This window comes from Oncorhynchus kisutch, linkage group LG8 (assembly GCF_002021735.2).
Source record: "Oncorhynchus kisutch isolate 150728-3 linkage group LG8, Okis_V2, whole genome shotgun sequence".
In the NCBI taxonomy this organism is placed as follows: Eukaryota; Metazoa; Chordata; class Actinopteri; order Salmoniformes; family Salmonidae; genus Oncorhynchus; species Oncorhynchus kisutch.
The window spans coordinates 17,182,130-17,207,620 of record NC_034181.2 but is presented as its reverse complement, the minus strand read 5'-3'; the positions used below and the strand labels follow the sequence as shown (position 1 = coordinate 17,207,620).

At 41.7% G+C, this 25,491-nt stretch overlaps 2 protein-coding genes across 5 annotated transcripts; one reads left to right on the top strand and one right to left on the bottom strand.

Moving 5' to 3' along the window:
* Positions 1-256: 256 nt before the first annotated feature.
* Positions 257-8,669, bottom strand: LOC109896142 (ATP synthase subunit alpha, mitochondrial-like). Its single transcript, XM_020490404.2, has 11 exons — positions 8,482-8,669; positions 7,715-7,793; positions 7,184-7,353; positions 6,890-7,063; positions 6,463-6,629; positions 2,322-2,622; positions 1,956-2,180; positions 1,758-1,865; positions 1,467-1,611; positions 1,222-1,372; positions 257-1,100 (listed from the first exon to the last, which is right to left on the bottom strand). Exons 1-11 carry the CDS (start codon positions 8,539-8,541, stop codon positions 1,022-1,024), a joined length of 1,659 nt encoding a protein of 552 aa, XP_020345993.1. The 5' UTR covers positions 8,542-8,669; the 3' UTR covers positions 257-1,021.
* A 111-nt stretch (positions 8,670-8,780) lies between these two features.
* On the top strand, positions 8,781-22,552 carry LOC109896143 (E3 ubiquitin-protein ligase RNF165-like). Of its 4 annotated transcripts, none has more exons than XM_020490405.2 (8): positions 8,781-9,067; positions 13,868-14,189; positions 14,443-14,550; positions 16,058-16,187; positions 16,458-16,562; positions 16,910-17,005; positions 17,577-17,680; positions 17,815-22,552. In XM_020490405.2, exons 1-8 carry the CDS (start codon positions 9,007-9,009, stop codon positions 17,930-17,932), a joined length of 1,044 nt encoding a protein of 347 aa, XP_020345994.1. In that variant the 5' UTR covers positions 8,781-9,006; the 3' UTR covers positions 17,933-22,552. The 4 variants fall into 4 exon arrangements, with proteins under 4 accessions (XP_020345994.1, XP_020345996.1, XP_020345995.1 ...); XM_020490407.2 differs by having other exon boundaries at positions 8,791-9,067; positions 10,740-14,189; positions 17,815-18,287; XM_020490406.2 differs by having other exon boundaries at positions 8,791-9,067; positions 10,679-14,189; positions 17,815-18,287.
* Positions 22,553-25,491: the final 2,939 nt, after the last annotated feature.

Below are 25,491 nucleotides of genomic sequence, written 5' to 3'. Positions count from 1 at the left end.
CTAAGTGTTTTCAGATTGGAGCCAGTAGCAACAAGAAGCGCTGCGATGTGTGGACCCAAAGACAGAAAGACACAGTACACATGCATCAAGTGAAAGAAATAGATTTGCAACAGTTAAATTCTGTCCCTCATGTGTGTAGACCAGCCTTAATGCATTGTCAATGGAGCTCATTTAATAGTTCCATAAAATACTATGGAAAATTTGTCCTTCCAATTTGTTCAGTTCAAAGCAATAAACACATTAAAACCTCATTTCATTTGTTGCTCAAGATAAACATGATTTATTCCACCCGTCTTACTTATACATTGGTTTACAAAAACAAAGTGCTATTGATAAATGTGATCTAGCAGATGTGAATGGCTAATATTAACCATGTAAGGGATTGTCCATTTTGCTGTAATTGATAGGTCAACATTAAGTAATTTAACATAAATTGTTATGCTGTATCGTTTTAAAAACCCAATGTTGTTGGTCCAGACCTGCTAACATTGGGTGAATAATAAAAACATGAACACCACACAAGGGTTCAAACCCATAGATGTATTTAAATCAATTTTGAAATGAGCCATGTTTGACTGAATGTGCTGCATTTTTCACAAGGTGCAAGAATGACAATTCATGTCCTGTTAAAATCAATATATTTTGAGACCACCCTGTTTTTATTCTAACAAGATGAAAGTGAAATTCATGAACGAAGTTAAGATACTGTATTTAGGGTAGTTTTAGTATAATAAGACCCCAAGTGGGTGAAACATCACTGCAACAGAACAGAATGCAGGGATTCTCCTTTACTTCTCACATGATCATTTATACCCTTCCAAGTAGAAAATCTGCTGGACCTGCACACCCTACCATAAAGTCACATTTTACCACAGCTCTCCAGGGTTGTAAAATTTTATTTATTCTTTGGAGAAATCTGTACATGGAGGTTCTGGCCTTCAGTAGCTCACATATAACATTAGGACAACGGGGGCCAAGACAGGTAGCAAGCACAATGAAGGACCAGGAGCAGTTTCACACATTATTCAAAGCTGGAGAGGAAGGTCAACACAATCTCCTTCAGTTTGGCATCAGCTGTAGGTGAGATCATGCCATCAGTCCTGGAAAGAAACAATGGTGTCCCATCAGTTCAGATGAAGTGTATATCAACACATGTTACCATTTTAACATTAACCACTTGACTTATAACTCAGATCATTGTGGTAGTCCCATGTGTGTTACCTGATTGTGGTGAGCAGGTCCTGGTGTTGGCTGAGTACGTGCCCAAGGAAGGCCTTCTCAAACCTGGTGATCTTAGAAGGGTCCATCTTGTCCAAGTGACCTCTGACACCAGCGTAGATGACAGTCACCTGCTCCTCAATGGCCATTGGGCCTATGGGAGGGAAAGAAACCCATTAAAATAAAAATTGTGGGCCTTGCGGACAACAAAAATATCAAAATTTTAGCATACTGGTGGCGACACTCACAGTACTGTCCCTGCTTAAGCAGCTCGGTGAGACGGACGCCCCTGTTGAGCAGCTGCTGGGTGGCAGCGTCCAGGTCGGAGCCGAACTGGGCGAAAGCAGCGACCTCACGGTACTGGGCCAGCTCCAGCTTCATGGTACCAGCCACCTACACAGAAAGGACCAAATACATCATGGATTTAGGAGACCGATTCAAGTGAAAAAATATATATACTGTGGGCTAACTGATGAACTGCAAGGAAGTTGATCCGCATTTATCCAAAGACAAGTCTCCTTCAGAACCACAGTTCGTACCTGCTTCATGGCCTTGGTCTGGGCAGCTGATCCAACTCTGGACACAGACAGACCCACGTTGATGGCTGGGCGGATACCTTTGTAGAACAACTCAGTCTCCAAGAAGATCTGCCAGGGAGAGAGCACACCTCTTGTTTAGGGATTACATTAATCTTTGACATGTGGATGGACGTCATTTCCAGTCAACATCACACCCACCTGTCCATCAGTGATTGAGATGACGTTGGTGGGGATGTAAGCAGACACGTCTCCGGCCTGGGTCTCAATGACGGGCAGAGCGGTCAGGGAGCCGCCGCCAAAGTTGTCGTGCATCTTGGCGGCCCTCTCCAGCAGACGGGAGTGCAGGTAGAACACATCACCGGGGTAGGCCTCACGACCGGGGGGACGACGCAGCAGCAGGGACATCTGACGGTAGGCTACAGCCTGGAGAGTAGGGAGGGGAGAGAATACAGCTGTTGAACATGGATGAAGTCACTGTGCGAGCCCAGCTCATTATTTTTTCCCTCCATGAAGTAGCATCACACACACACAAGACTCCACTCAGCCCCAACTTCCCCTTCTCACCTGCTTGGATAAATCATCATAGATGATGAGGCCATGCTTGCCATTGTCCCTGAAGAACTCTCCCATGGAGCAGCCTGAGTAGGGGGCCAAGTACTGCAGGGGAGCAGCATCAGAGGCTGTAGCAGAAACCACAATGGTGTACTTCATAGCATCAGCATCAGTCAACCTCTTCACCAGCTGCGCCACAGTGGATCTCTTCTGGCCAATGGCAACGTAGATACAGTACAGCTTCTTCTTCTCATCTTTGCCTTCGTTGAAACGTCGCTGGTTGATGATGGTGTCAATGGCAATAGCGGTTTTGCTGTTAGATTGGAAAAGGAATTTGTATTAGATTACTTTGCTGGTATACTTGTGTCTGGGGAATCAAATCTGAAAAGACGCAGCAGTAGAATGAAAACACTCATATGATGGCTAATAATTACAGCAATTATGAAGGCATGGTTTCTAAGTAGAATGAAAGGCAGTAGCAATTGGTTGAAATGAGAAGTCTGATTAATTAGGGCCTATTTCAAGTTTACATAATCTGGTTTTGGACGCCGATTACATTGCATTCCACAAGGAAACTGCGTGGCAGGCTGACCACCTGTTACACGAGTGCAGCACGGAGTCAAGGGAAGTTGCTAGCTAGCATTAAACTTATAAAAAACAATCTTCGCATTATCACTAGTTAACCTAGTAATATCGTCAACCATGTGTAGTTAACTAGCTTATCCTGCATTGCATATAATCAATGCGGTGCCTGAATTTATCATCGAATCACAGCCTACTTCGCCAAACGAGGGATGATGTAACAAAAGCACAATCGTTGCACGAATGTACCTAACCATAAACATCAATGCTTTCCTTAAAATCAATACACAGAAGTATATTTTTTAAACCTGCATATTTAGTTAAGAAATTCATGTTAGTAGGCAATATTAACTTGGGAAATTGTGTCACTTCTTTCTTCCATTGCAAGCAGAGTCAAGGTATATGCAACAGTTTGGGCAGCCTGGCTCATTGCGAACTAATTTGCCAGAATTTTACATAATTATGACTAACATTGAAGGTTGTGCAAAGTAACAATATTTATACTTAGGGTTGCCGCCCGTTCGATTAAATACGGAACGGTTCCGTATTTCACTGAAAGAATAAACATTGTGTTTCCGAAATGAGTTCCCGAATTTGACCATATTAATGACCAACGGCTCGTATTTCTGTGTTTATTATAATATAATTGGGTCTATGATTTGATAGAGCAGTCTGTTTAAGCGGAGGTAGGCAGCAGCAGGCTCGTAAGCATTCACTTTCCTGCGTTTGCCAGCAGCTCTTAGCAATGCTTGCTTCACAGCGCTGTTTTTGACTTTAAACCTATCAACTCCTGAGATTAGGCTTCAACCGATCGCTGCCTGCACCTGCCCGCCCGCCCAACATCACTACTCTGGATGGTTCGGTCTTAGGTATTTGTAGTTGTCCACATATTCTAGGTGTCTGGTTAGACTAAACTCTCCTTCCAGACTCACATAAAACATTTCCAATCCAAAGTTAAATCTAGAATTGGCTTCCTATTTCACAACAAAGCATCCTTCACTCATGCTGCCAAACATACCCTTGTAAAACTGACCATCCTACCGATCCTCGACTTCGGCAACGTCATTTACAAAATAGCCTCCAATACCCTACTCAATAAATTGGATGCAGTCTATCACAGTGCCATCCGTTTTGTCTCCAAAGCCCCATATACTACCCACCACTGCGACCTGTAAGCGCTTGTTGGCTGGAGCCAAACCCACTGGCTCCAGGTCATCTACAAGACCCTGCTAGGTAAAGTCCCCCTTTATCTCACCTCGCTGGTCACCATAGCAGCACCCACCTGTAGCACGAGCTCCAGCAGGTATATCTCTCTGGTCACCTCCAAAATAAATTCTTCCTTTGGCCGCCTCGCCTTCCAGTTCTCTGCTGCCAATGACTGGTACGAACTGCAAAAATCTCTGAAACTGGAAACACTTATCTCCCTCACTAGCTTTAAGCACCAGCTGTCAGAGCAGCTCACAGATTACTGCACCTGTACATAGCCCATCTATAATTTTGCCCAAACAACTACCCTTTTCCCTACTGTATTTATTTAGCTCCTTTGCACCCCATTATTTCTCTCCACTTTGCACATTCTTCCACTGCAAATCAACCATTCCAGTGTTTTACTTGCTATATTGTATTTACTTCGCCACCATGGCCATTTTTTTCCTTTACCTCCTTTCTCACCTCATTTGCTCACATTGTATATAGACTCATTTTTCTACTGTATTATTGACTGCATGTTTGTTTTACTCCATGTGTAACTGTGTTGTTGTTCGTGTCGAACTGCTTTGCTTTATCTTGGCCAGAACTTGTTCGCAACTTGCCTACCTGGTTAAATAAAATAAAAATTCACATACCTTTGACTATTGGATGTTCTAATAGGCACTGTTGCATCAAAAAACAGAACACTCAAAACATGAGCACAATGGCAGCTCTTCCTTTAAAGAACTCCAGGCTTCAAAGAGGGCAGATAACCCAAAAACACAGGTGGAACTAAAAACATTGAGCCAGGATTTCTGGAGGGACTACTTTTACATGAGCACCTGGCAGATAAGCATGGGTATAAAATGTTTGGGCTTAGCTTTGCTTGGGTCCTCAACATACAAACAGCTCATTGTTCAACCCCAAAGACGCAACTGGTATGTAATGTTTGGAATTATTTATTATGTTGCATCCAGTGCTTAGCACAATTTACATGTTTAACTCTGGTAGGAGTGGTGACTTCTTTTGTGGATATTTTCTGACTGCAGAAGTAATTGCTTGAAGTGCTAGATTAAATTGTTTAAACATTTACTTTATTCAAAGCCATGCTTTGTTGCTGTGTCATGCATTGTTTATTGTGTAAAATAATGCATGTTTATTCTCTGTTTAAGGTTATCAACCTATTCCTATTTCCTGTCATTCAACAAATCAACTGTTGCAACATATTCAACAAATGGCATCAAAACAAAAATAAATAAAATAATAAATAAAACATTAAAAAGGAAATGAGTTGTCCCTTTGCATCCTTCACGTGTTGAGCAAGCCGTTTAAGTTTGGGTAGAGCTGAAATAATTATAACACCTAGACAGGCACTATAGTATTGCCAGCCTAATCACAGGAGTTAATAGGCTTGAAGTCATAAACAGCGCTGTGCTTCAAGCATTGCAAATAGATGCTGGCAAACGCAGGAAAGTGCTGTTTGAATGAATGCTTACGAGCCTGCTGCTGCCTACCACCACTTAGTCAGACTGCATTTTAAAATCAAAGAATTATAATAAACACAAATACAAGCCATTAATATGGTCAAATCCGGAAATCATCATTTCGAAAACGCAACGTTTATTCTTTCAGTGAAATACGGAACTGTTCAGTATTTTATTGAACGGGTGGCATCCATAAGACTAAATATGTCATTTACTTTGCACAACCTTCAATGTTAAGTCATAATTATGTGAAATTATGGAAAATTAATTTGGTTATTTGTTAGGAGAAAGTCTTCAGTTTGTAACGAGTCAGGCGGCCCAAACGGCTGCATATACCTAGACTCTGCATGCAATAAACGCAAGAGAAGTGACAATTTCCTGCTAACATGAATTTCATTTAACTAAACGTGCAGGTTAAAAAAAATATATATACTTGTGTATTGATGTTTATGGTTGGGTACATTGGTGCTAAAACAGTGCATTGTACACGCATTCGCTTGTTAAATCACCCGTTTGGCGAAGTAGGTTGTGATTCGATGATAAATGAACAGGCACCACATTGATTATATGCAACGCAGGACAAGCTTGTTAAACTAGTAATATCAACCATGTGTATTTAACTTGTATTATGTTAAGGTTTTTTTTATAAGATAAGTTTAATGCTAGCTAGCAACTTACCTTGGCTCCTTGCATAACAGGTAGCCAGCCTGCCACGCAGTCCCCTCGGAGTGCAATCGGCATCCAAAAATGCAGATTACCGATTGTTATGAAAACTTTAAATCGTCCCTGATTTATCGGCTATGCCGATTAATCAGACGACCTCTATGCTCAATCCCCAGTTAGCCCTACTAAAGGAATAGAGGTATTTTCTAAGATGGCATCTGGCCATCTGTGTTTACCCAGTCTGCCGGTCACCGATGATCAGCTCACGCTGGCCACGCCCAATGGGCACCAGGCTGTCCACGGCCTTGATGCCAGTCTGCATCGGTTCCTTCACAGAGATACGGGGGATGATGCCAGGGGCCTTCAGACCCACACGCCTACGGATGCTAGACCCAAGAGGACCCTGAGGGACAGGGTAGGGTTAATGCCATTCTGATCAGACCTGATATGCCCAGGATGTAGTCAACCTCTAATCACAACCCCAGGACTCGGCCTAGATCCGAAAGGATCAGACAGGAGATCCTGTTTCTTATGTGGTGTTCAAGGGGTTTGAGAATAAAATACATTTCTATTTCGCATTAATTCTCAAAGTACAAAAGTCATATTCTAATAATAACTCGAACTAGCAATTAACATCACTATTTTTTACAAATCTGCCCTCACCTTTCCATCAATGGCATTGCCCAATGCATCCACCACGCGACCCAGCAACTCTTCACCAACTGGCACATCCACGATGGCACCAGTCCTCTTCACGATGTCACCCTCTTTGATCAGCTTGTCATTACCGAACACCACAACACCAACATTGTCAGGCTCCAAGTTCAGAGACATACCCTAGAAAAGAGGATAGAAGACAATGGTAAAATTATGAAGACGACAGTGGTTAGATTGAACAGAAGCTCTTTCAATATGCAACATGGTTAAGTTAAATTCATAAACGGTCTAGATCAGCACCTTGAGCCCAGAGGAGAACTCCACCATCTCCTCAGCCTGAACATTCCTGAGACCGTACACTCTGGCAATACCATCACCGATGGAGAGCACACGGCCAGTCTCCTCCAGATCAGCACTTGTGTCAGCCCCCAGGATCTTCTCCTCCAAGATTGAGGACACCTCAGCCGTGCCTGGGAGACAGAACCCACTCATCAAAATATGGACTCAACTTGAGTCAACATAACTCCTCATTTTTGTTAGTATAATATAGCCATAGAGGAATCCCTTTTTATATGTTTGTACAGGGAGAAATAGCAACAATTGATAGTGACTGGTTAGGAGCTGAATGTGACATTAAAAAAAATTGCCCATCCCAAACAGATGTTTCCAAAAGATCAGAGCCTAGACTATTTTACAAGGCATTGGGTCGCACTGCACCTTTAAGTGTACATCCTGATGACCCCTGATCATTTAAATAGGTACTTGTGGCAAAACAGGATTTCTGACCTAAATAGTAATTGTCATTAACTAAAGGTCATTCGCTTTACGCACCAGTCTTTGCAGCAAGACATGGTCTGTGTGTATGAAGGTGATTCACTCCTACACTGGCGGCGGCAACATTCTTGGACACCTAGAATGAATGCAAGCATGGTCAGTTATTGTTCAAGACAAGTGCTATTGTACTGATGCAATGGGAAATAAATCGCACTATGTATATTGGAATCGCTAGCTGCGTTACAATGAACTGAAATCAAAACATATGCCCCAAGGCATTAGCCCAAGCGTTGTTAGTTAGCTAGGTTGTCCGCAAGATGTCCTCTCTTTTGACAGCTGGCAATGCCAGTTAAACCACCACTACAAAAACATTTTTCAAAACAAGTAACTACACTGTAGTTAACTAATTATAATTATATGAACTTGTTCTGTGCAAGGCGGGGCATTCTGTATGTAAAAGACCCTGACCTTCACAGAACTTAGCTAACTAACGGATAGCATGCTAAACTAACGTTACATAGCTAGCACAGCCATTTTACGGGACCGTAGTGTAGTTGAAGTGCGCATAAGTGCATTCATTGAAAGGGAAAAAACTAAATGAAATGTGCAATGAATGAGTTACACAAACAGCAATGTAACGTTATAAAATAAATATCAAGACCGCAGGTCGAGTGGCATGAGATGCCTTGCTGGGTCATGACGTTCTAGACAAGCGTGTGAAGGTGGAGGCCTGTAAAGGCCTACCCTTCATACACCCACTACATTGACATTTTAATTCGTGCAATGCAAATGGTCTTACATTCAACAACCAAATCAATACTCACAAATCCAGCCCGTCTGGGCAGGCTTCTGGCCAGAGCCGCTGCAACTCGCACGGATAACATCTCTAACGGGAGAATGTGACTTGTCCTCCACCACCTGCAAAGACCAGCTAGTTTTACTTAGAGGGTGTCCTATGTATGCGAATGACCTGGGGGGGGGGGGGGGGGGGGCTTCGGCTTCGTTCTTCTTCATTTTATGTCATCCGTGATGACAGCCTGTCATTTCAAATCGTTACTGCCATCTACTGTAGCGGAGTTCACGTTTCAGCTGCTATGTATGAGTGGTACAATAGCGCCCACTAGCGATCATAAAGGGCCTGACATTTTTTGGGGGGGATTCGACACAACCTAGAGGCCATGTGTGGTACTGAATATTTCCTAAACGTGAAAATACCGATCCATCGACGCTTTGTCAACGAAGCAGTTGCCTGTCAGCTCAGTGCTAGAACTGCTTGAATGTAGGTTGGAACGGACCATCTGCATGGGCTATATCTCTCATCAACCCAGCGGCAAGACAAGGATCCAAGAATGGTTTTAGTGCATGTCGGATATCTGGTTCTTCCTGTATTTGGCTCAGTAAGAAATAGAGGTATTTATATATATTTATCTGTAACAATTACGTGTGCCCTGTTAATCTTAATATCGCTAAAGCTGCTCGCTAACCTGGTCGAAAATCTCTTTTAGGATCCATTCCAACAAGCGACTGTGTTGTTGTCTTAGCTAGTTGGCTACCAAACAGCTGTTCCGTTCTATATAAAGCGAATGATTGCTAACTAGGACAAAACAGTATGTTTGCCATACAAGGCTATTATGTTCTCATTCGTTACATTTTATTAACAATTGCTCGACCATATTACACATTTTGGTAGTATGGTCTGATCGTGTATTAAAAAAAATAGCCTTTTCAGGTAGCTATTGACAGCTAACTAACGTTAGCTATCTAATTGTTATATGGACGCGCGTTGACCGATGCTATTTAGCTAACGCTAGCTACCTTTTTAAACGTTAAGCTATTTTTGGACATGATATTGTAGTAAATCAGCTATATTTCAATACATATAAGCACAGCCATTGAAATGAATGGCAGTGGTGAAATGTCAGAGAGGAATGCGTGAAACACGTTCAAACTTGTTTGAAGGTTAGTTAGCTGGTTACAAAGTGCTAGCTCGGTCGGTCTGTTTGTAGGGAGAATGTATTTAATCCCAGGATGTCATTTGAAGATCATCTTTACTGCTTGCCAATAGGATTTTATGACTAATTCAATTAGCTAGCTAGCTAAAGAATGTTTGCTATATCGCAACTACTAGCTAACAAACAGGCTCAATTGTCATATTTTAAAATGTCAGGAAGATCTTCAAACACGTAACGTTAGCTAATTTAGCTAGCTATGTAGGTTGTTTTTCCAATCTGGTCTGAGCGTTTCGTATTCTGTATTTGCAGTAAATCCGATACATATTTAGTATGATATGTTATGTATTTTATGCAAACATCTATGTTATGAATTATAGCTAACGTTAGCTCGGCCAGGAGTTAGGTTAATTAAGGTTAGCTAACATGCTAAGTAGTTGCAGAGTAGCTAAAATTCTAGTTGTCTGTGATGAGATTCGAGCTCACGGTATACGCCCACCTGACCAACCAACCAACAAACTTTCGTTTTTATTTAAGTAATCTTATGTCTTATTTAACTAAACGTAATATATAATTCTAATTTAAGTGTCCCGGATTTACCTTGTTTACCTTTACTATGTTATGTCTCGTCTATGAGACCAGGCTGATCCACCAGTTGATTTTAGACAGTAATTCCCCATTGATTCAGTATCAAAACATACTGAAGCAATAAGGCACGAGGGTGTGTGGTATATGGCCAATACACCACGGCTAAATTGCTGTTCATAACCGTGACGCAATGCCTGGATAAGGCCCTTAGTGGTATATTGGCCATTTACCACAAACCCCCGAGGTACCTTATTGCTATTATAAACTGGTTACCAAAGTAATTAGAGCAGTATCAATAAATATTTTGTCATATACTTTGTATATGGTCTGATATACCACGGCTATCAGCATTCAGGGCGTGAACCACCCAGTTTCTGAAGTTGCATAAACCGTCTAGGCTACAGTGTAGCATATTAAGTTCATGCAGTGGCATCAATTATTTCACATTGTGCTTTTATTTCTGTTCTTATTTCCTGTTTCATAGTTTCGAGGCTGGCTCTACATTCTGCATTTATCAGATCTTTGTCGTCCCTCCCATTGTGTAGCTAATGATCATCTGCTGCTGTGTGGTGTGGCGTGGCCTGGCCTCTGCCTGTTCTCTGCATTTAGCTGTTTTGAATCCCTTCTTCATTTCCTCTTTCCATCAGAAGACGACATTGGTGTATATATATAACAACAACAAAAATGTATCATTCAACCATAGAGTATATGTGGAAAAACTAAAACAAATAGCTAACACCTATATAATAACTTTTTGTCTTTGTCAAGTTGTTGTAGATTTAACACATTTTTAGCGCTTAAAGAGAATCAAATGTATGTCATTGTGTACCTCCCATTCAGTCTTGATTATGACAACAGCCAATTGTAAATCCCTGTAAAGTGGATACATTTTGCATGGATTCTATTTCTGCACTGCTTTACTGAACACCAGAATTTGGCAAATGTTCTTTATTTTTTCCCCATGGAAAATACATTGTACAAAGGTAGCTAAGTAAAAGTATATTTTGCTCCAATTGGCATTCTTTTTACATGTACAATTACATGTAAAGCTTATACATTGTCATATTTCATTGAATATGATCACACACACAATTATAATTATCCTCGTGGTCATCTGAGTGATTTCAAAATAGACAACACATCAACTGGTACACTTCACCTGTTCCCAACAACCTGTCATAACCGCCTCCATTTGTGTAACCCTTTTGTTCCTCTTGAAAATGAATATCTTTGAAACACTGAATTATCAGGCCTTTTGCTCACTAAAGCCAAAACCAAATCGTAATGCTATAAGTGTAGACGCTCTCACTGGTTGTTCACTTCCCAATGAGCCTCCCCACTAACAAAAGTACAAAATGCTATCCATTTCACAGGGATGCTTATCTCCTGCACTGCTACAGTGAATCTTCTAGTAGAGTAATAACGTATTTTATTGTTTGGTTGTGGTCTCTCTTTACCTTTTTGTTCTGGTAATGGTACTTTCAATGCATGGTCACATTATGATTCATATGATTTAGTATTTTTTTTTTTACATTGAATAGTAAATTCCAATGTAATCTTTCTGTAGTAAAGATGTACCCTACCGTGCTGTAGCCAACCACATCTGCTCATTAGATGCTGCTTCTGTTCTTATTAACCCTATATGGAGCATGGTGGGCCTTGCCTTCAGTCAATGTTGTTTATTTTTGTTGCATGGTGTTTATATTATCATTATTACAAATTCCACAAACTAATATTTTTCAATAAAGAATATAGTATTTTTCCTAACCTTCAGTGTGCTTCTTGCTGATTTCCATTTATTGTCTTTAGCCCTCCCCTCGTTCCTACCTTCCCCCTTCCACCCCACCCACCTCTCCCGCTGTGACAAAGATAGACAATTTCAATGCTTTTATCATCACAAGGCCTGAATGAGTCTGTCCCCTGTCATTCATGGTGATTGTACCACTGAGACAATTGAAAGTGCAGTGTGCCACAGTTGAACCTTGGATCAAATTATTTAACCATTGTGATTAGTGACTGGTTAGGAGCTGAATGTGAGACAAAATAACCCACCCCATTCAGATGTTTCTGAAAGATCACAGAGCCTTGACTATTTCACAAGGCATTTTGTAGCACTGCACCTTCAAGTCTACTCCAACTTAATGACCCAAATGCAATGTAGACTTTGCCTTTTTCTCAATTGTAGGGCTTTCACCTGTTTTCATCTGAATGTGTTATCCACTCTACCACCAACACTTTCGCATGTTCTTCATGTTAGAAAAGGTGAAGGTGACTTTCACATAGGCCTATACATAGATCCGTCCCACAATGTTTGTGCTAGGCTGCGTATAGCTCAGTGGATAGATTCAGTTTACATTTGTTTGATGTTCTTTTTCCAGGACTTCTCATGCTGCCCGAGTCCAAAATGCATTTACCGCAATGGAAAACATGTCACTGACTATGAAATATCATCCTATAAATTGTGTTCTCCCCTTTCAAACATATTTTGTCATATTGCCATCAATGTCACAATGCAGCCTAGGCCACCTTCATGCTAATTGCAAACCATTCCCATTACTATCAATTATCAATGTTATTTCCATTAGAATTGTCAGCCCTATATAGTATGGAGACAGTGTACTGAAACTGTAGTGCACTGTACTAGTCTCTGATTCAACAGCAGCCTGTTCTCTTCAGCTGCCAAATAGCTGTGGTTAGAAGAGGGGGAAAAGTACTGTCAAGCTATTTCCTCTGCACCAACAAATCTACGCATGGGGGAAAAGTTTGGGTAGCAGTGTGTGTCAGTGAGAGTAAGATACAGGCCTAGGCAGTATTTTAATTGATTTCTTGAAGGAGATAGACAAATATGTTGTAGGCTTTATGTGGCCTTGACTCGTGCTCATAAGATATTACACATCTTGGCATTTGCTGTTAGATATTTCTGGGTAGTGATGTATAAACAGACACATCATTGATGTTGTGCTATAATGTTACCCACAGTTCAGCAAGTGAAACCGTTATCAGAAAAAGGACACACTCACAGCAATGCTATCACGTTAAAATCCTCAGTGATTTATAAAGGATGAACAGTTTGTGTCATAAATAAACATCTTAGGAATAGATGTTCTGCCTTTTGTCCCACTGTGGATCAATGATGTCATTCATGTGAATGTCACACTAGATCTTGAAGTTGGAGAACATTTCTGGCAGCACTTCTATCAAAGGGATTCGAGGTCATTCTGATATTTTACAGAACACTTCTGGCAGCACTTCTATCAAAGGGATTCAAGGTCATTCAGATGTGTTACCGGTACCCCTAGATTTTAAAACTAGATTAATTTGAAAAGCACTCTGTTACACAATTTAAATGCACAATCCTGGGCACGCACATTGCCGAAGAGTCTGATGCCCAGAGGTGAGAATCCAACCAGAAGGTCAAATGTCACATGATGCCATAATAGACGGTGTTTGGAAGTATTAACATTTTCCATGCAGGTTTGAATGTGTTACTTCACCATATCTCCCTATCCCCTGATGTAAGTTTCACCATAGGTAAGAGTTAGGGCTTTTGTAAAGATCCTCCTGCAGAAACACAATTACATCACACAAACACATACTCCATGTCACATACACAATAAATTCTAACCTACCGTTTCTCTCTCAGGTGTCTGACTCCCTCTCATTGTTTCCACAGGATCCCACTTTAACCGGCAGCAGCAGCAGCATAGCCATGCTACCTCTTGCCGGCACTTCCAGCTAGGCCCCCAGGCCCAGCTGCCCATTGACTTCCCAATGCCCCACCCAGGTCAGCCCCAGTCGGGCATCAACCCCCACCTGGCTCCCCCTGGCCATCAGCATTCTCCCCAGCTCCACCCGCCCCTCAACCCCCTACCCCCCACACCCCAGTTCCAGGACATTTCTGCCCCCCCTTTCCTACCTCAGGCCTTACACCAGCAGTACCTCCTCCAGCAGCAGATCCTAGAGACCCAGCACCGGCGCATCATGCCACCTTCCAGGTATGGGGACCTGGTTTCTGGCTAAGCACGGCACTCCCATAGTAACTTGGGTACCTCCATAAGCTATAGAAAAGTCAAGGTTTGTATATACAACTACAGTATATTTGAGGGGTAGTTCAGTTTGGCATGTGTTTTCACACCTCAAAAGTGCTTTAAAGTTGAGTCGAAATTTCCATTGGATCTGTAGATCCACACAACATATGGCATGGAGTATGATGTGCACAGAAACCTTTTTTGGTTGTCCTGTCAACAGACACCAGCCCCACAGACTGCGGCCGGGTTACGAGTTTGCTCCTGCCCTCCACATCCCCCCACAGCCTGCGGCCCAGCAGCCTCGCTACCTGGCTGAAGGCACAGACTGGTAAGACGCCAGCTTGCACTCATACAATGTGGCTTCATTGTTAAAGGGATACTTTGGGATTTTGGCAAATATGCCCTTTATCTACTTCCCAAGAGTCAGATGAACTTGTAGATACCATTTGTATACCATTTATGTCCAGTACGAAGGAAGTTAGAGGTAGCATTCTAGCAGATGCCCATAGACTTCCAGTCATTGTGTTAACTCTAGTTAGCATTGGCTAGCAAAACTAGCTCTAACTTCCTTCATACTGGACACAGTCCAGTAAAAATGGCATCCACGAGTGCATCTGACTCCGGGGAAGTTGACAAAATACTGAGTTATCCATTTAAGTCTCAAACATTACTCCTGGACTGTGGATAATCTTAATTTTCTAATTTGAGTCACCTGTTCCCACAGGCATGATGATTTATTTGTCACATTCGCCGAATACAACAGGTGTAGACCTTACAGTGAAATGCTGACTTTACAAGCCCTTAACCAACAATACAGTTTTAAGAAAAATAACTGTTAAGTAAAAAATAAAGAGCAGCAGTAAAATTACAGTAGCAAGGCTATATACAGGGGCTACCAGTACAGAGTCAATGTGTGGGTCAGTCGACGTAAATTGAGGTAATATGTACATGTTGGTAGAGTTAAAGTGACTATAGGTAGATAATAAACAGAGAGTAGCAGCAGCGTAAAAGAGGGGGAGGGGGGGGGCAATGCAAATAGTCTGGGTAGCCCTTTGATTAGCTGTTCAGGTGTCTTATGGCTTGGAGGTAGAAGCTGTTAAGAAGCCTCTTGGAGGCAGGCCACTCGATTTCGTCTCTGCGTTATATTGGCATCGAACATGTCACCCTCCCTAGGAGAGGGGGTGAACTTGATAATTTATTGTTAAAACAAGAGGCTGCCTGGATTTTTTACTTAAAGACCCTTGCTCCCTTCAGTCTCAACGTAGACTTTGATCTGAAGCCATTCTTGTGATTATTGTGACTTTGCCATTGTAATTGTTTGTAAGCTTGTGTAGTCTAAAATGAATTTATGATCGTATGCTATCCATTTATTGTTTGTATGCTGTTCTTTGAATGCCATTTTAATATTTGATAATTAACCAATGATATTAGGCCACTCTTGGCCATGATTACAGACACCTGTGTCTTTTGACACTATATAAATGAGTCATCCCGCAGTGTTTGTGATCATACCCTGATGAAGACAGCTTGGCTTTTATTTTCAAGAAGCCTTTTGGACCTAGACTTGGCTCCTCGGTAACGCTTGCCGTGCGATAGCAGAGAGAACAGTCTATGACTAGGGTGGCTGGAGTCTTTGATGATGTTTAGGGCCTTCCTCTGATACTGCCTAGTATAGAGGTCCTGGATGGCAGGAAGCTTGGCCCCAGTGATGTACTGGGCCATACGCATTACCCTCTGTAGGGAATCCAAGGACAATCAATGTTAATGATTTTTGTTGGGTCTGTGTTTAACTGGTTTCTCTCTTATCGCTCCTCCTCTGTTGTGTGTTTGGTCAGGGATTTGAGTGTGGACGCGGGGCTCCCTCCTCCTCAGTACCACGTCCGCCCACTGCCCCAGCACTACCATCACTACCTGACATCTCCCAGGATGCATCACTTCCCCAGGAACAATGCCTCCACCCAAGTGGTGAGATCATCACAACTCTTTTTGCCATAATATTTAAATGAACAGAACGTACATTTACAATTAAAGCGATGTTCAATGATCTGTGCAATCATGGCATCCATATTTGTTGTACCACCCGTAGTGTTTGATTTGGTCTTTACACCATAGATCATTGTAGAGACTGGGTTTAGGGATGGCTGGCATCTGTATGAAATTCAAAGAAGTTTTCTCAGAGTTGAGGAGAATGTATCCAGATTACTCCCTTACTGTCTCTCTGTATGTTCTCTCTAGGTTGTCCATGAGATCAGAAACTACCCGTATCCTCAGTTACACCTGCTGGCTCTGCAGGGCCTCAACCCCTCCCGCCACGCATCAGCTGTGAGAGAGAGCTATGAGGTACTGTTATCCCAGTCACACGGCTAACTCCAGTCAACCCAGTCACACTCTCACCCCGACACACACACACACACACACACACACACTCTGGTAATCACACGGCTGTCCTCACGCCTCTGTCCCTGCCTCCAATGCTGTAGACAGCCTCATGTGGGACTGCTCTTCTCTTTTCCACGAGTTCTGTTTTCCAGATGCTTCTGAATCGAAAACCTCTTGTTTTATTTTGCTTTGTTCATTTGTTGTTTTTATCGGACTGAAATAAGAGCCAGTATTAATGAAGTGTCTTGAGGTAGAGATAAATGCTTGTTCCAGATGTTTAACAGTCGTTCCACATGTGTTGCCTGTAGGAGCTACTGCAGCTGGAGGACAGGTTGGGCAGTGTGAACCGAGGGGCTGTCCAGACCACTATTGAAAGGTTTACCTACCCTCACAAATACAAGAAGGTAAGAATATGCCCTCAGGTCGTGTCTGTAACGGATGTACTGAGGCAGAACATTGAATAAAGCACAATAGAACAGAATGACACGGACGAACACTGACGTCTCATTTTAGGTCATTGATAGCCAAAAATCTCTCCAAGGAATCCTGTCTCCTTTTGCAGTCCAAATGGACTTGTTATTTACACAACAGTCAGATGGTTTGGAGTGTACCCAATTTAAGACCACAGATAGGTCTCACACATATTATAAAGCTGTGTGAGTCTTGTGAGAATTATTTGAATATACTGAAGGAATCATAGGCATGCATGACATTTTAGTGAATCATTGAGACTGGAACCTGAAGCACACTTTTTAATTGTGTCAGCAGTATTTGCAGTATATATAAGGGATATGGTATTAAACTGGGTTTGTCATTGCATACCTAGTCATGTATCTGAACTACAATATGTGGACTTCAAGCATCTTTCTCTTTTCATGTGAACTATCAAAACTTAGTGAATGAAATTGAGTTAAATTTGAAAATATGCATATTGCTTTTTGTAAAAAAAAAAATGTTGTATATTTTATTTTCCAGAGGATACCTCAGGACCTGAAGCTCGGGCTGGTGGATGAGGAACTGGATACAGATGAGAAGTGTACCATCTGTCTATCAATGCTGGAGGATGGAGAGGATGTCAGGTGGGTCTAGTCACAATGCTAATGACAATGTTATTGTCATGGTAATTTTGGTGCCAAAACAGACTATAGTTTGCAGATCTCTGTATCTATGGTAATTCATATTAACACTCTTCATCCTCTTCCTCCACCACCAGGAGATTACCCTGCATGCACCTCTTCCACCAGGCGTGTGTAGACCAGTGGCTGGCCACCAGTAGGAAATGCCCCATATGCAGGGTGGACATTGAGACCCAGCTGGCACCAGACAGCTGATGCCTCCTTTCCCTGCCCCCATCTTGTAAAACCCCACCTCATCCCTAGGGGGAGCTCTGCCAAACGTCCCCCTTCCCATCTGCATCACATATGAGCCTGCCTTCTGAGCCAGCTGAGGAAGACAATGAGCGGGAGGGGAGGTGAGAGGGATTAACAAAGCACACTGATCCAAACAATAGAGAAACAAAAGAGGCCGATGGATGGATGGATGGATGAAGAAGAGAGGCATAAGGGTGCCAGAATGTATGGACAGATTTGCAGGGCCTTGATGAGTCTGCATCAGGGTTTTGCACCGTAGCATTAGCTTCTCCGTACACTCAGAGATGAGATCCTCCATTAAACCACCTAGCGAGCGTGTGTGTTGTGTTGTTGGGTTTGTATATGTGTACTGGTCTCACTCCCTCTTGATGAAACCCAAAATGCTGAGCTCTAGCTACAGCACATCTGTGCAAAACATGACAAGATATGAAATCAGCAGTGGGATGTTTCTTGAAATGAGATTCTGTGGCCTAATACATATGGTGTTATGGAGTGTAGTAGTCTTGTTATTGATCACCAGTATTTAACAGGGTGACAGTGTGGTGCAAGCAAAAATCCCACTTTAAGAAATAAGGTGGGAAAAAATACAACATGGGGAAATAGTCTTCTTTAAAAGAGGGTAATAGGCATACAGGCAGCCTTTAGGCAACGAGGAAGTGCTAGCTATGTACAAAGGCCAATCAATAGGTGGATTTCCAGTACAGTAGATCTCTGCTATCAGAGTGGATGCTAGAGATGCTAACCAGGCATGGCTTCAGTGGTTTGTATTGTGCTGTATTGGGGCCTCTATACTCTAGAACTGAGGCCCCAGATATGCATGCTGTATGGCAGGCTTGGGCTGTCTTGTGATTGTGGAGCAGTAGGAAGTCTGTGCAGGATGACGTTTATTGTCATGAGTCTTGTCCTGGAGGCAGAACTCCGCTAGACGGAACAGCTGCAAAGTCAGAATTGGCTACTTTGTAAAAATTAATTAAAACAATTTTAGGTTAGGGTTAGCAGTGTGGTTAGGTTTAAAATCAGATTCTATGACTTTGTGGCTGTGCCAGCTAGTGACCACTCTGCAGAGCGGCCTCCAGAACAAGATTCATACCGGGGGGAAAACGGAAAAGTCTGCAGTATCTCTGCATGTGAACCATACACGGTATGACTCTCTCCCTCATCCATGGAGCAGGAGGAAGTTTCCCTTAGATGCTGATCTTAGGTCAGTGTTGCATCTCCCCTCCTAATAATTAAGATTAGAATTGGTTCGAGAGGAATGCTGATTATAGAACTGTGCCTATGGGCAACTTCTACTCACAGCCTCATCCATAGAACGATCTTTAAGGCTGGCATTGGCTGGAGGATGCAGTGTCTGTGTATTGTCTTTAGAGTGAATACAATGTAGTTATTTTCTAACACACTACCACTTAGAAATGTCCTTGTTTTTGAAAGAAAAGCACATTTTTTTTGTCCATTAAAATAGCATAAAATTTATCAGAAATGCAGTGTAGACATTGTTAATGTTGTAAATTACTATTGTAGCTGGAAACTGCAGATTTTTTTTAATGGGATATCTACAGAGGCCCATTATCAGCAACCATCACTCCTGTGTTCCAATGGCACATTGTGTTAGCTAATCCAAGTTTGTAATCGAACCCACAAATGCTGCTCCATATACTCAACTAGTCTAAAGAAGGCCAGTATTATTGCTTCTTTAATCAGAACAACAGTTTCCGCCTGTGCTAACATAATTGCAAAAGTTTTTTCTAATGATCAATTAGCCTTTTAAAATTATAAACTTGGATTAGCTAACACAACATGCCATTGGAACACAGGAGTGATGGTTGTTGATAATGGGCCTCTGTACGACTATGTACGTAGATATTCCATAAAAAATCTGCCACTTCCAGCTACAATAGTCATTTACAACATTAACAATGTCTACACTGTATTTCTGATCAATTTAATGTTATTTTAATAGACAATAAAATAAAAAATATTTCAATAACAAGGACATTTCTAAGTGACCCCAAACTTTTGTATACCAGGACCTTATTGCCTACAGAACAAGCCCTTGTGATTTATACAGTACATAGCAAACAACCTCCATTGTGTTTCGGTTCCCTTCCTTTCAATCTCAGTTGTTCCCGTTTTTCGATACAAGAATACAGCTGGTGTCCCAGGGAGAGATCCAACTCGTAAGCCTTTGTTCTGTGTTCTGGAATGTGTAAGATGGTCCCCCATGATGGTAGTCGTATGGTATTGCTAGAGGAACTGTAAACTGTTCAGTGATGGAAGCTGTTTTCCCTATATCGTGCATGAATCATGTTGGTGTAGTTCACTTGAAAGAGGGTTAAAGGGAGAAAAAGCCATTTATTTAAAAATACCAAACAATTATTCTTAGTATTTATATTTATTTGATTTGTTATTAGTCCTTTCTTCATTTCAGTTTTCTTTCTATCAATTTGTTTTGAGCACTCATGCTAATTTGGTCATTGGACCAAGTCCTTGTCCATGTCTTACCATTTTGAAGAAATGGCTGCAATGCTGCAGAAAACATTTATTGTTGCAATAATCTAGCTTGTTTTGTTAATGCACTATGGCGTTGTCTGAAATAGATTTGGTGGTGTGGGGTCTCCTTGTTCTAGCTTAGCTTGTGTTCGGTTACATGTATCTTCATGCTTCCTTGTGTTCTCTTGGTGGTTGACTTGACTGTGTGTTGTGTTTTTTATTTTCCCTTTGTCCAAACCCTTCCATCCAAACAAACTACAGACAGACAAGGAGGGTTGCTACTTCACATAGGAGGCTCTGAAATGCCTTAAGTATTTCACAATCATTTGGAGTGGCATATTTAATGTATTTTCTCTCATGATTCCATAATTGAATAAATATATTTATCTAGAAATAACACAAGATGTTGTTGGGGATACCTCATTATGTATAGGTTGGTGGGGATGCTTTTCATGCAAGTTGTGTTTTTCAGAAGAAGAATTGTCATTTGGAAGGGTGACAAGGTGTAACGGGCTCTGTCTATAGCCAACGTGGTGCTGTTGATCTTCATTCCATTCCATTCAATTTAGAAGATTCCCACACTCTGCTTTAATCTAGTGAACAGACTGACCAGGTGCAAGTGTTTCAGCATGTAAACCTCGGTCATTGCACTCCTAGCATGGCTAAACCCCTCACTGGCATAGAGGAAATATGATACTTTTATTTTTCATATTTATCCCGGATCATTACCAGTTTCACAGTTTGTTTGACCTCGGTTGTATATGTCACCATGTTATATCTGGATATTGGGTGTCTCCATTCAGAGCATACGTTCCTCTGTCCAGCTATGTTAACTCTTCCCATATGAATTAATAACTGCATTATTAGGTACTTTGTATTGCTGGCAAATGCTGTGTTTGTGTGGTTAGGTTAGGAAGGTGGCTAACGTGATAAACTTGAGCTATTGATCTTGTGTTTTTCTGGTGTGATACTCTAGGTAGTAGTTTTACACCTGGGTATAATAAGCCAACCACCTGTTTTCTGTGTGCTTTTTCTTAATAATAGCAATGTATTCATCTTACATATATCTCATTGGAATGAAGCTGACTGGTCTTATTTGAATTTTTCCTGCTGTCACTGTCTTTACCCCATGTCTACTTCCTGGTCAGGTCACATGGTCTGGAAAAAACTCCTGGCCTTATGGTTGTCTCTAGTTACCATAGCCACAAAGTCAAAATTGGCTTTATAATAAAAATGTGTGAAAACAAAAATGATATTTTTGGTATTAATTTAAGGTTTGGCATAAGGTTAGCAGTGTGGACCGGGTAAAGTTTAGAATCACATTTTAAAAGATCAATCGTAGAAACAGGAAAAAGTCTCTGCACACTTCCAGTCAGATGCAAATGTATTTTAATTTTACCTGAGCTTTCGGTCAGTCGACCATCATCAGGACATGAGAAATTGTAGAAGTAGACCGAGTTTTTATGACTTTGGATATGGTAAATAGTGACAACCTGGCCTTACCTTTGTCCTCTGCAGACTGTATACTGGGTTGTTACTGCAGAGGAAAACTGTATAGTATAATAACTCAAGCTGGTGAAGGGGAATGAACAGTAGAATCCTAAAGCACAAGCTTTCTAATGCATGTCCTCCTCAGGTTTTCATATGTGCACATGGGTGAAGCTGTAGACGTGTTTAATATGAGGCTGTACCTTCTTGAATATTACAGATATGTTTCTTTGCTGCTGATAAACTGTTTAAACTAACCTGCCAGTGATTAAAGGGAAGTGGCCATCTTTGTACAACACACTGCTGTTTTGCTGTAACTGCGCAATGTGTTATGAGCTGGGTTTTTTATAGACACTAGAAGTATTTACCAATAATATGAAAAGCAATAGCTTCATTATAATGAAGAATAACATGGATCAGTGAATGTTGTGGAAAATCTTTAGGTTAACTTCTGATGGATTTTGTACTGTATTTATTACTAATGAGGATGCAAAAACTTGCATAGCTTAACCCAAACTGTTCTGTCTCCTGTTTTATTTATTGTCTGATTGTATATGATCTTTTTCTATGTGTTTTTCAAATAAACTCCCTAAAATGCTGAAACGGCCTGTTTTAAGGATGATTACATTTTTTGAAAAATTTAGAGAGTTTTCATCTGTATTTTCATCTGTATTCATCTGTATTTTTCATAGCTGTCTACATACCACGATAGATGAGGCTGGTAGTAATACCGCACTCAATGAGCTGTATTCTGCCATAAGCAAACAGGAAAACGCTCATCCAGAGCCGGTGCTCCTAGTGGCCGGGGACTTTAATGCAGGACAACTTAAATCAGATTTACCTCATTTATTTTTTCTTTATTTTTCACCCCTTTTTTCTCCCCAATTTCATGGTATCCAATTGGTAGTAGTTACAGTCTTGTCTCATCGCTGCAACTCCCGTATGGACTCGGGAGAGGCGAAGGTTGAGATCCATGCGTCCCCCGAAACACAACCCAACCAAGCCACACTGCTTCTTGACAATGCCCATCCAACCCGGAAGCCAGCTGCACCAATGTGTCGGAGGAAACACAGAGGAGTAAAACACATCAGTCACTGGCTTTATCAATAAGTGCATCGAGGACCTCGTCCCCACATTGACTGTATGTACATACCGCAACCAGAAACCATGGATTACAGGCAACATTCAGAGAGGGGGGGGGGGGGGGAGCAGACAATTGTTGTTCAATAGTAAACAGTCTGAGTGGTACCCCAATGGGAATAAACTGGTTGATTCAACATTGTTTCCACATCACTTCACCCCAACATTGAATCAACTTGTAAAACTAATTGGATTAGCAAAAAGTCATCAATGTTAGGGCATTGTCTTTTTTTGTCCAACTTTTAACCTAAATCCAATGACATGGTGAATTTTGGGAGGGATTTCATGTTGAATTCACATTAGTTGACAAACAAATGTAAATCAAAACGAGGCATTGAACTGACAACTTGTCATCACTAGCCTACATCAGGGTCAGAGGTTAACTCATTGGTCTTGTCACTGAAGTCCAGGATGTAGTTGTTGGCGCAGGCCAGCTCTCTCATGATCGGCCCGTCGTCGACATGCTTGGCCAGCCAGGGTTCACACGGGAAACGGAAATTCTGGCCCATGGTCTCATCTATCACATTGATGTACTCCAGGTGCCAACCTGGGGCAGGACCTGAGAAAAGCACAGGTTAGAATGGATTATGTTCTTGCCTCTATACCAATCAACACTTAGTTTTGTTTTCCCTTGCTGGAAATCCTGTGTACAGAACTGCAGTTGCGAATAAATCAATCAATGAAAAGTGAGAAACCATTGCCTCTGTGCTTGGCCAACCAGCACTTTAAAAAAAATGTTTTTAAAATTGTACCTTTATTTAACCAGGCAAGTCAGTTAAGAACAAATTATTATTTTCAATGACGGCCTAGGAACAGTGGGTTAACTGCCTGTTCAGGGGCAGAACGACAGATTTGTACCTTGTCAGCTCAGGGGTTTGAACTTGCAACCTTCCCGTTACTAGTCCAACGCTCTAACCACTAGGCTACCCTGCCTCCCCACTTACACTGGAAGATGTACTTGATGCCTTCTGTCGAACTGACAGCTCTCTGGGGTGGCACTATTATCACCCAGCCATGGGAGAGAAAAAGAGACAGAGTGAGAGGTAGGCTAGCACAAAAGCTCTACTTCCTCTCTGGCAAAAGTCTAAACAGGATCCTTGGGACGTCCCAACTCTGACATCACCCCATTCAAGTAAGGGTTAAGATTAGGGTAAGGGTAGGGGTTATGGTTAGGGTGTAGGGTAGGGACGTCCCAAGGATTCCGGATAGCACTAAACGAGTTGTCGTGGCGGATATGGATCTTAAACACCTGGCCGAGATCCACCACCTCCATGGAGAACTTATTCACCAGGGCGAGACAAATAGAAAAGGGACCCATGTAGTGAAGTAAAATCAACCTGACTGCTCTTAATCACTATGATGGACTGAGAGAGGCTTTAGGGAATTCAGAAACAGACACACTTTGCATTAATTAGTTAACCTTTTGAAATTACACGGTTTTAGCAATACTGTACTGTCTTTGGTTTTAGTATTCCATGAAACGACACGGTAAATTACATGGTATCTTTGCAACTTAATGTAAAGTGTGACCAAATAATAACACACATACTCTTTCAAACGTTTTGCTGTTGCTCTGACTTGCTGAGTTTGCATTCCCGTGTCTCCCAGGTCTCCGTAGATGGTGAGAAACACTTTTCTGTCGGCCACTCCTCCGTACGTGTCACCCGTTCTGACAACGCAGTGAATCATCTTCGCCGGCAGGATGGGGCCAGAGCTGCACAAACCCCTGGGTAGAGCAGACTGCAGGGCGGCTGGGGCAGCCTTCTCCTGCTATATTTACCCACCTGAAACAGCCACTAACCACATAAACAATTATTACCACTGGGTTGTCACCTGACCAGAAGAGAAAGCCCATGTGAAAATCGAGAACATGCCAGAAAATTCTGTCACTCTGCCATTGCTTTGGTAAACACATTGAGGGATGAGGCTGGAGAAATGTCCAGTAACCACTCTCAAATTGATAGACAGAGCTAAGGATGCATGATATAAACATTATCGTTTTAATGTTTTGAGACAATACAGTGTTTGTTTAAAATTACTTTGTTTACAAACAATAAACTAAAACAAGCTTCTATTGTGGGTTCTGATGACATTTAAGTTATAATAAGGTATTTAATTAATATAATCAACAGGTATATAATTTATTTATTTTGACTCCCTTGTGACATGACTCCCTGATGACCATTAAAAAACATTACCTCCTAAATCTTTCCATCAACTTCCATGTAGTCATGATGAAAGTCCTGAAACAGATGCATAAAGACAGAAGTTAACAAACATGGGCTAATGCACAAGCATGGGAGAAGAAAATTATACTGTAAATGTCTCCTCCTTTTTCTGGACAGAGTTGTGGCAGTGGCCTCGACAGGCCACTAACAGTCGCTGTTCCTATCTCTCGAGGC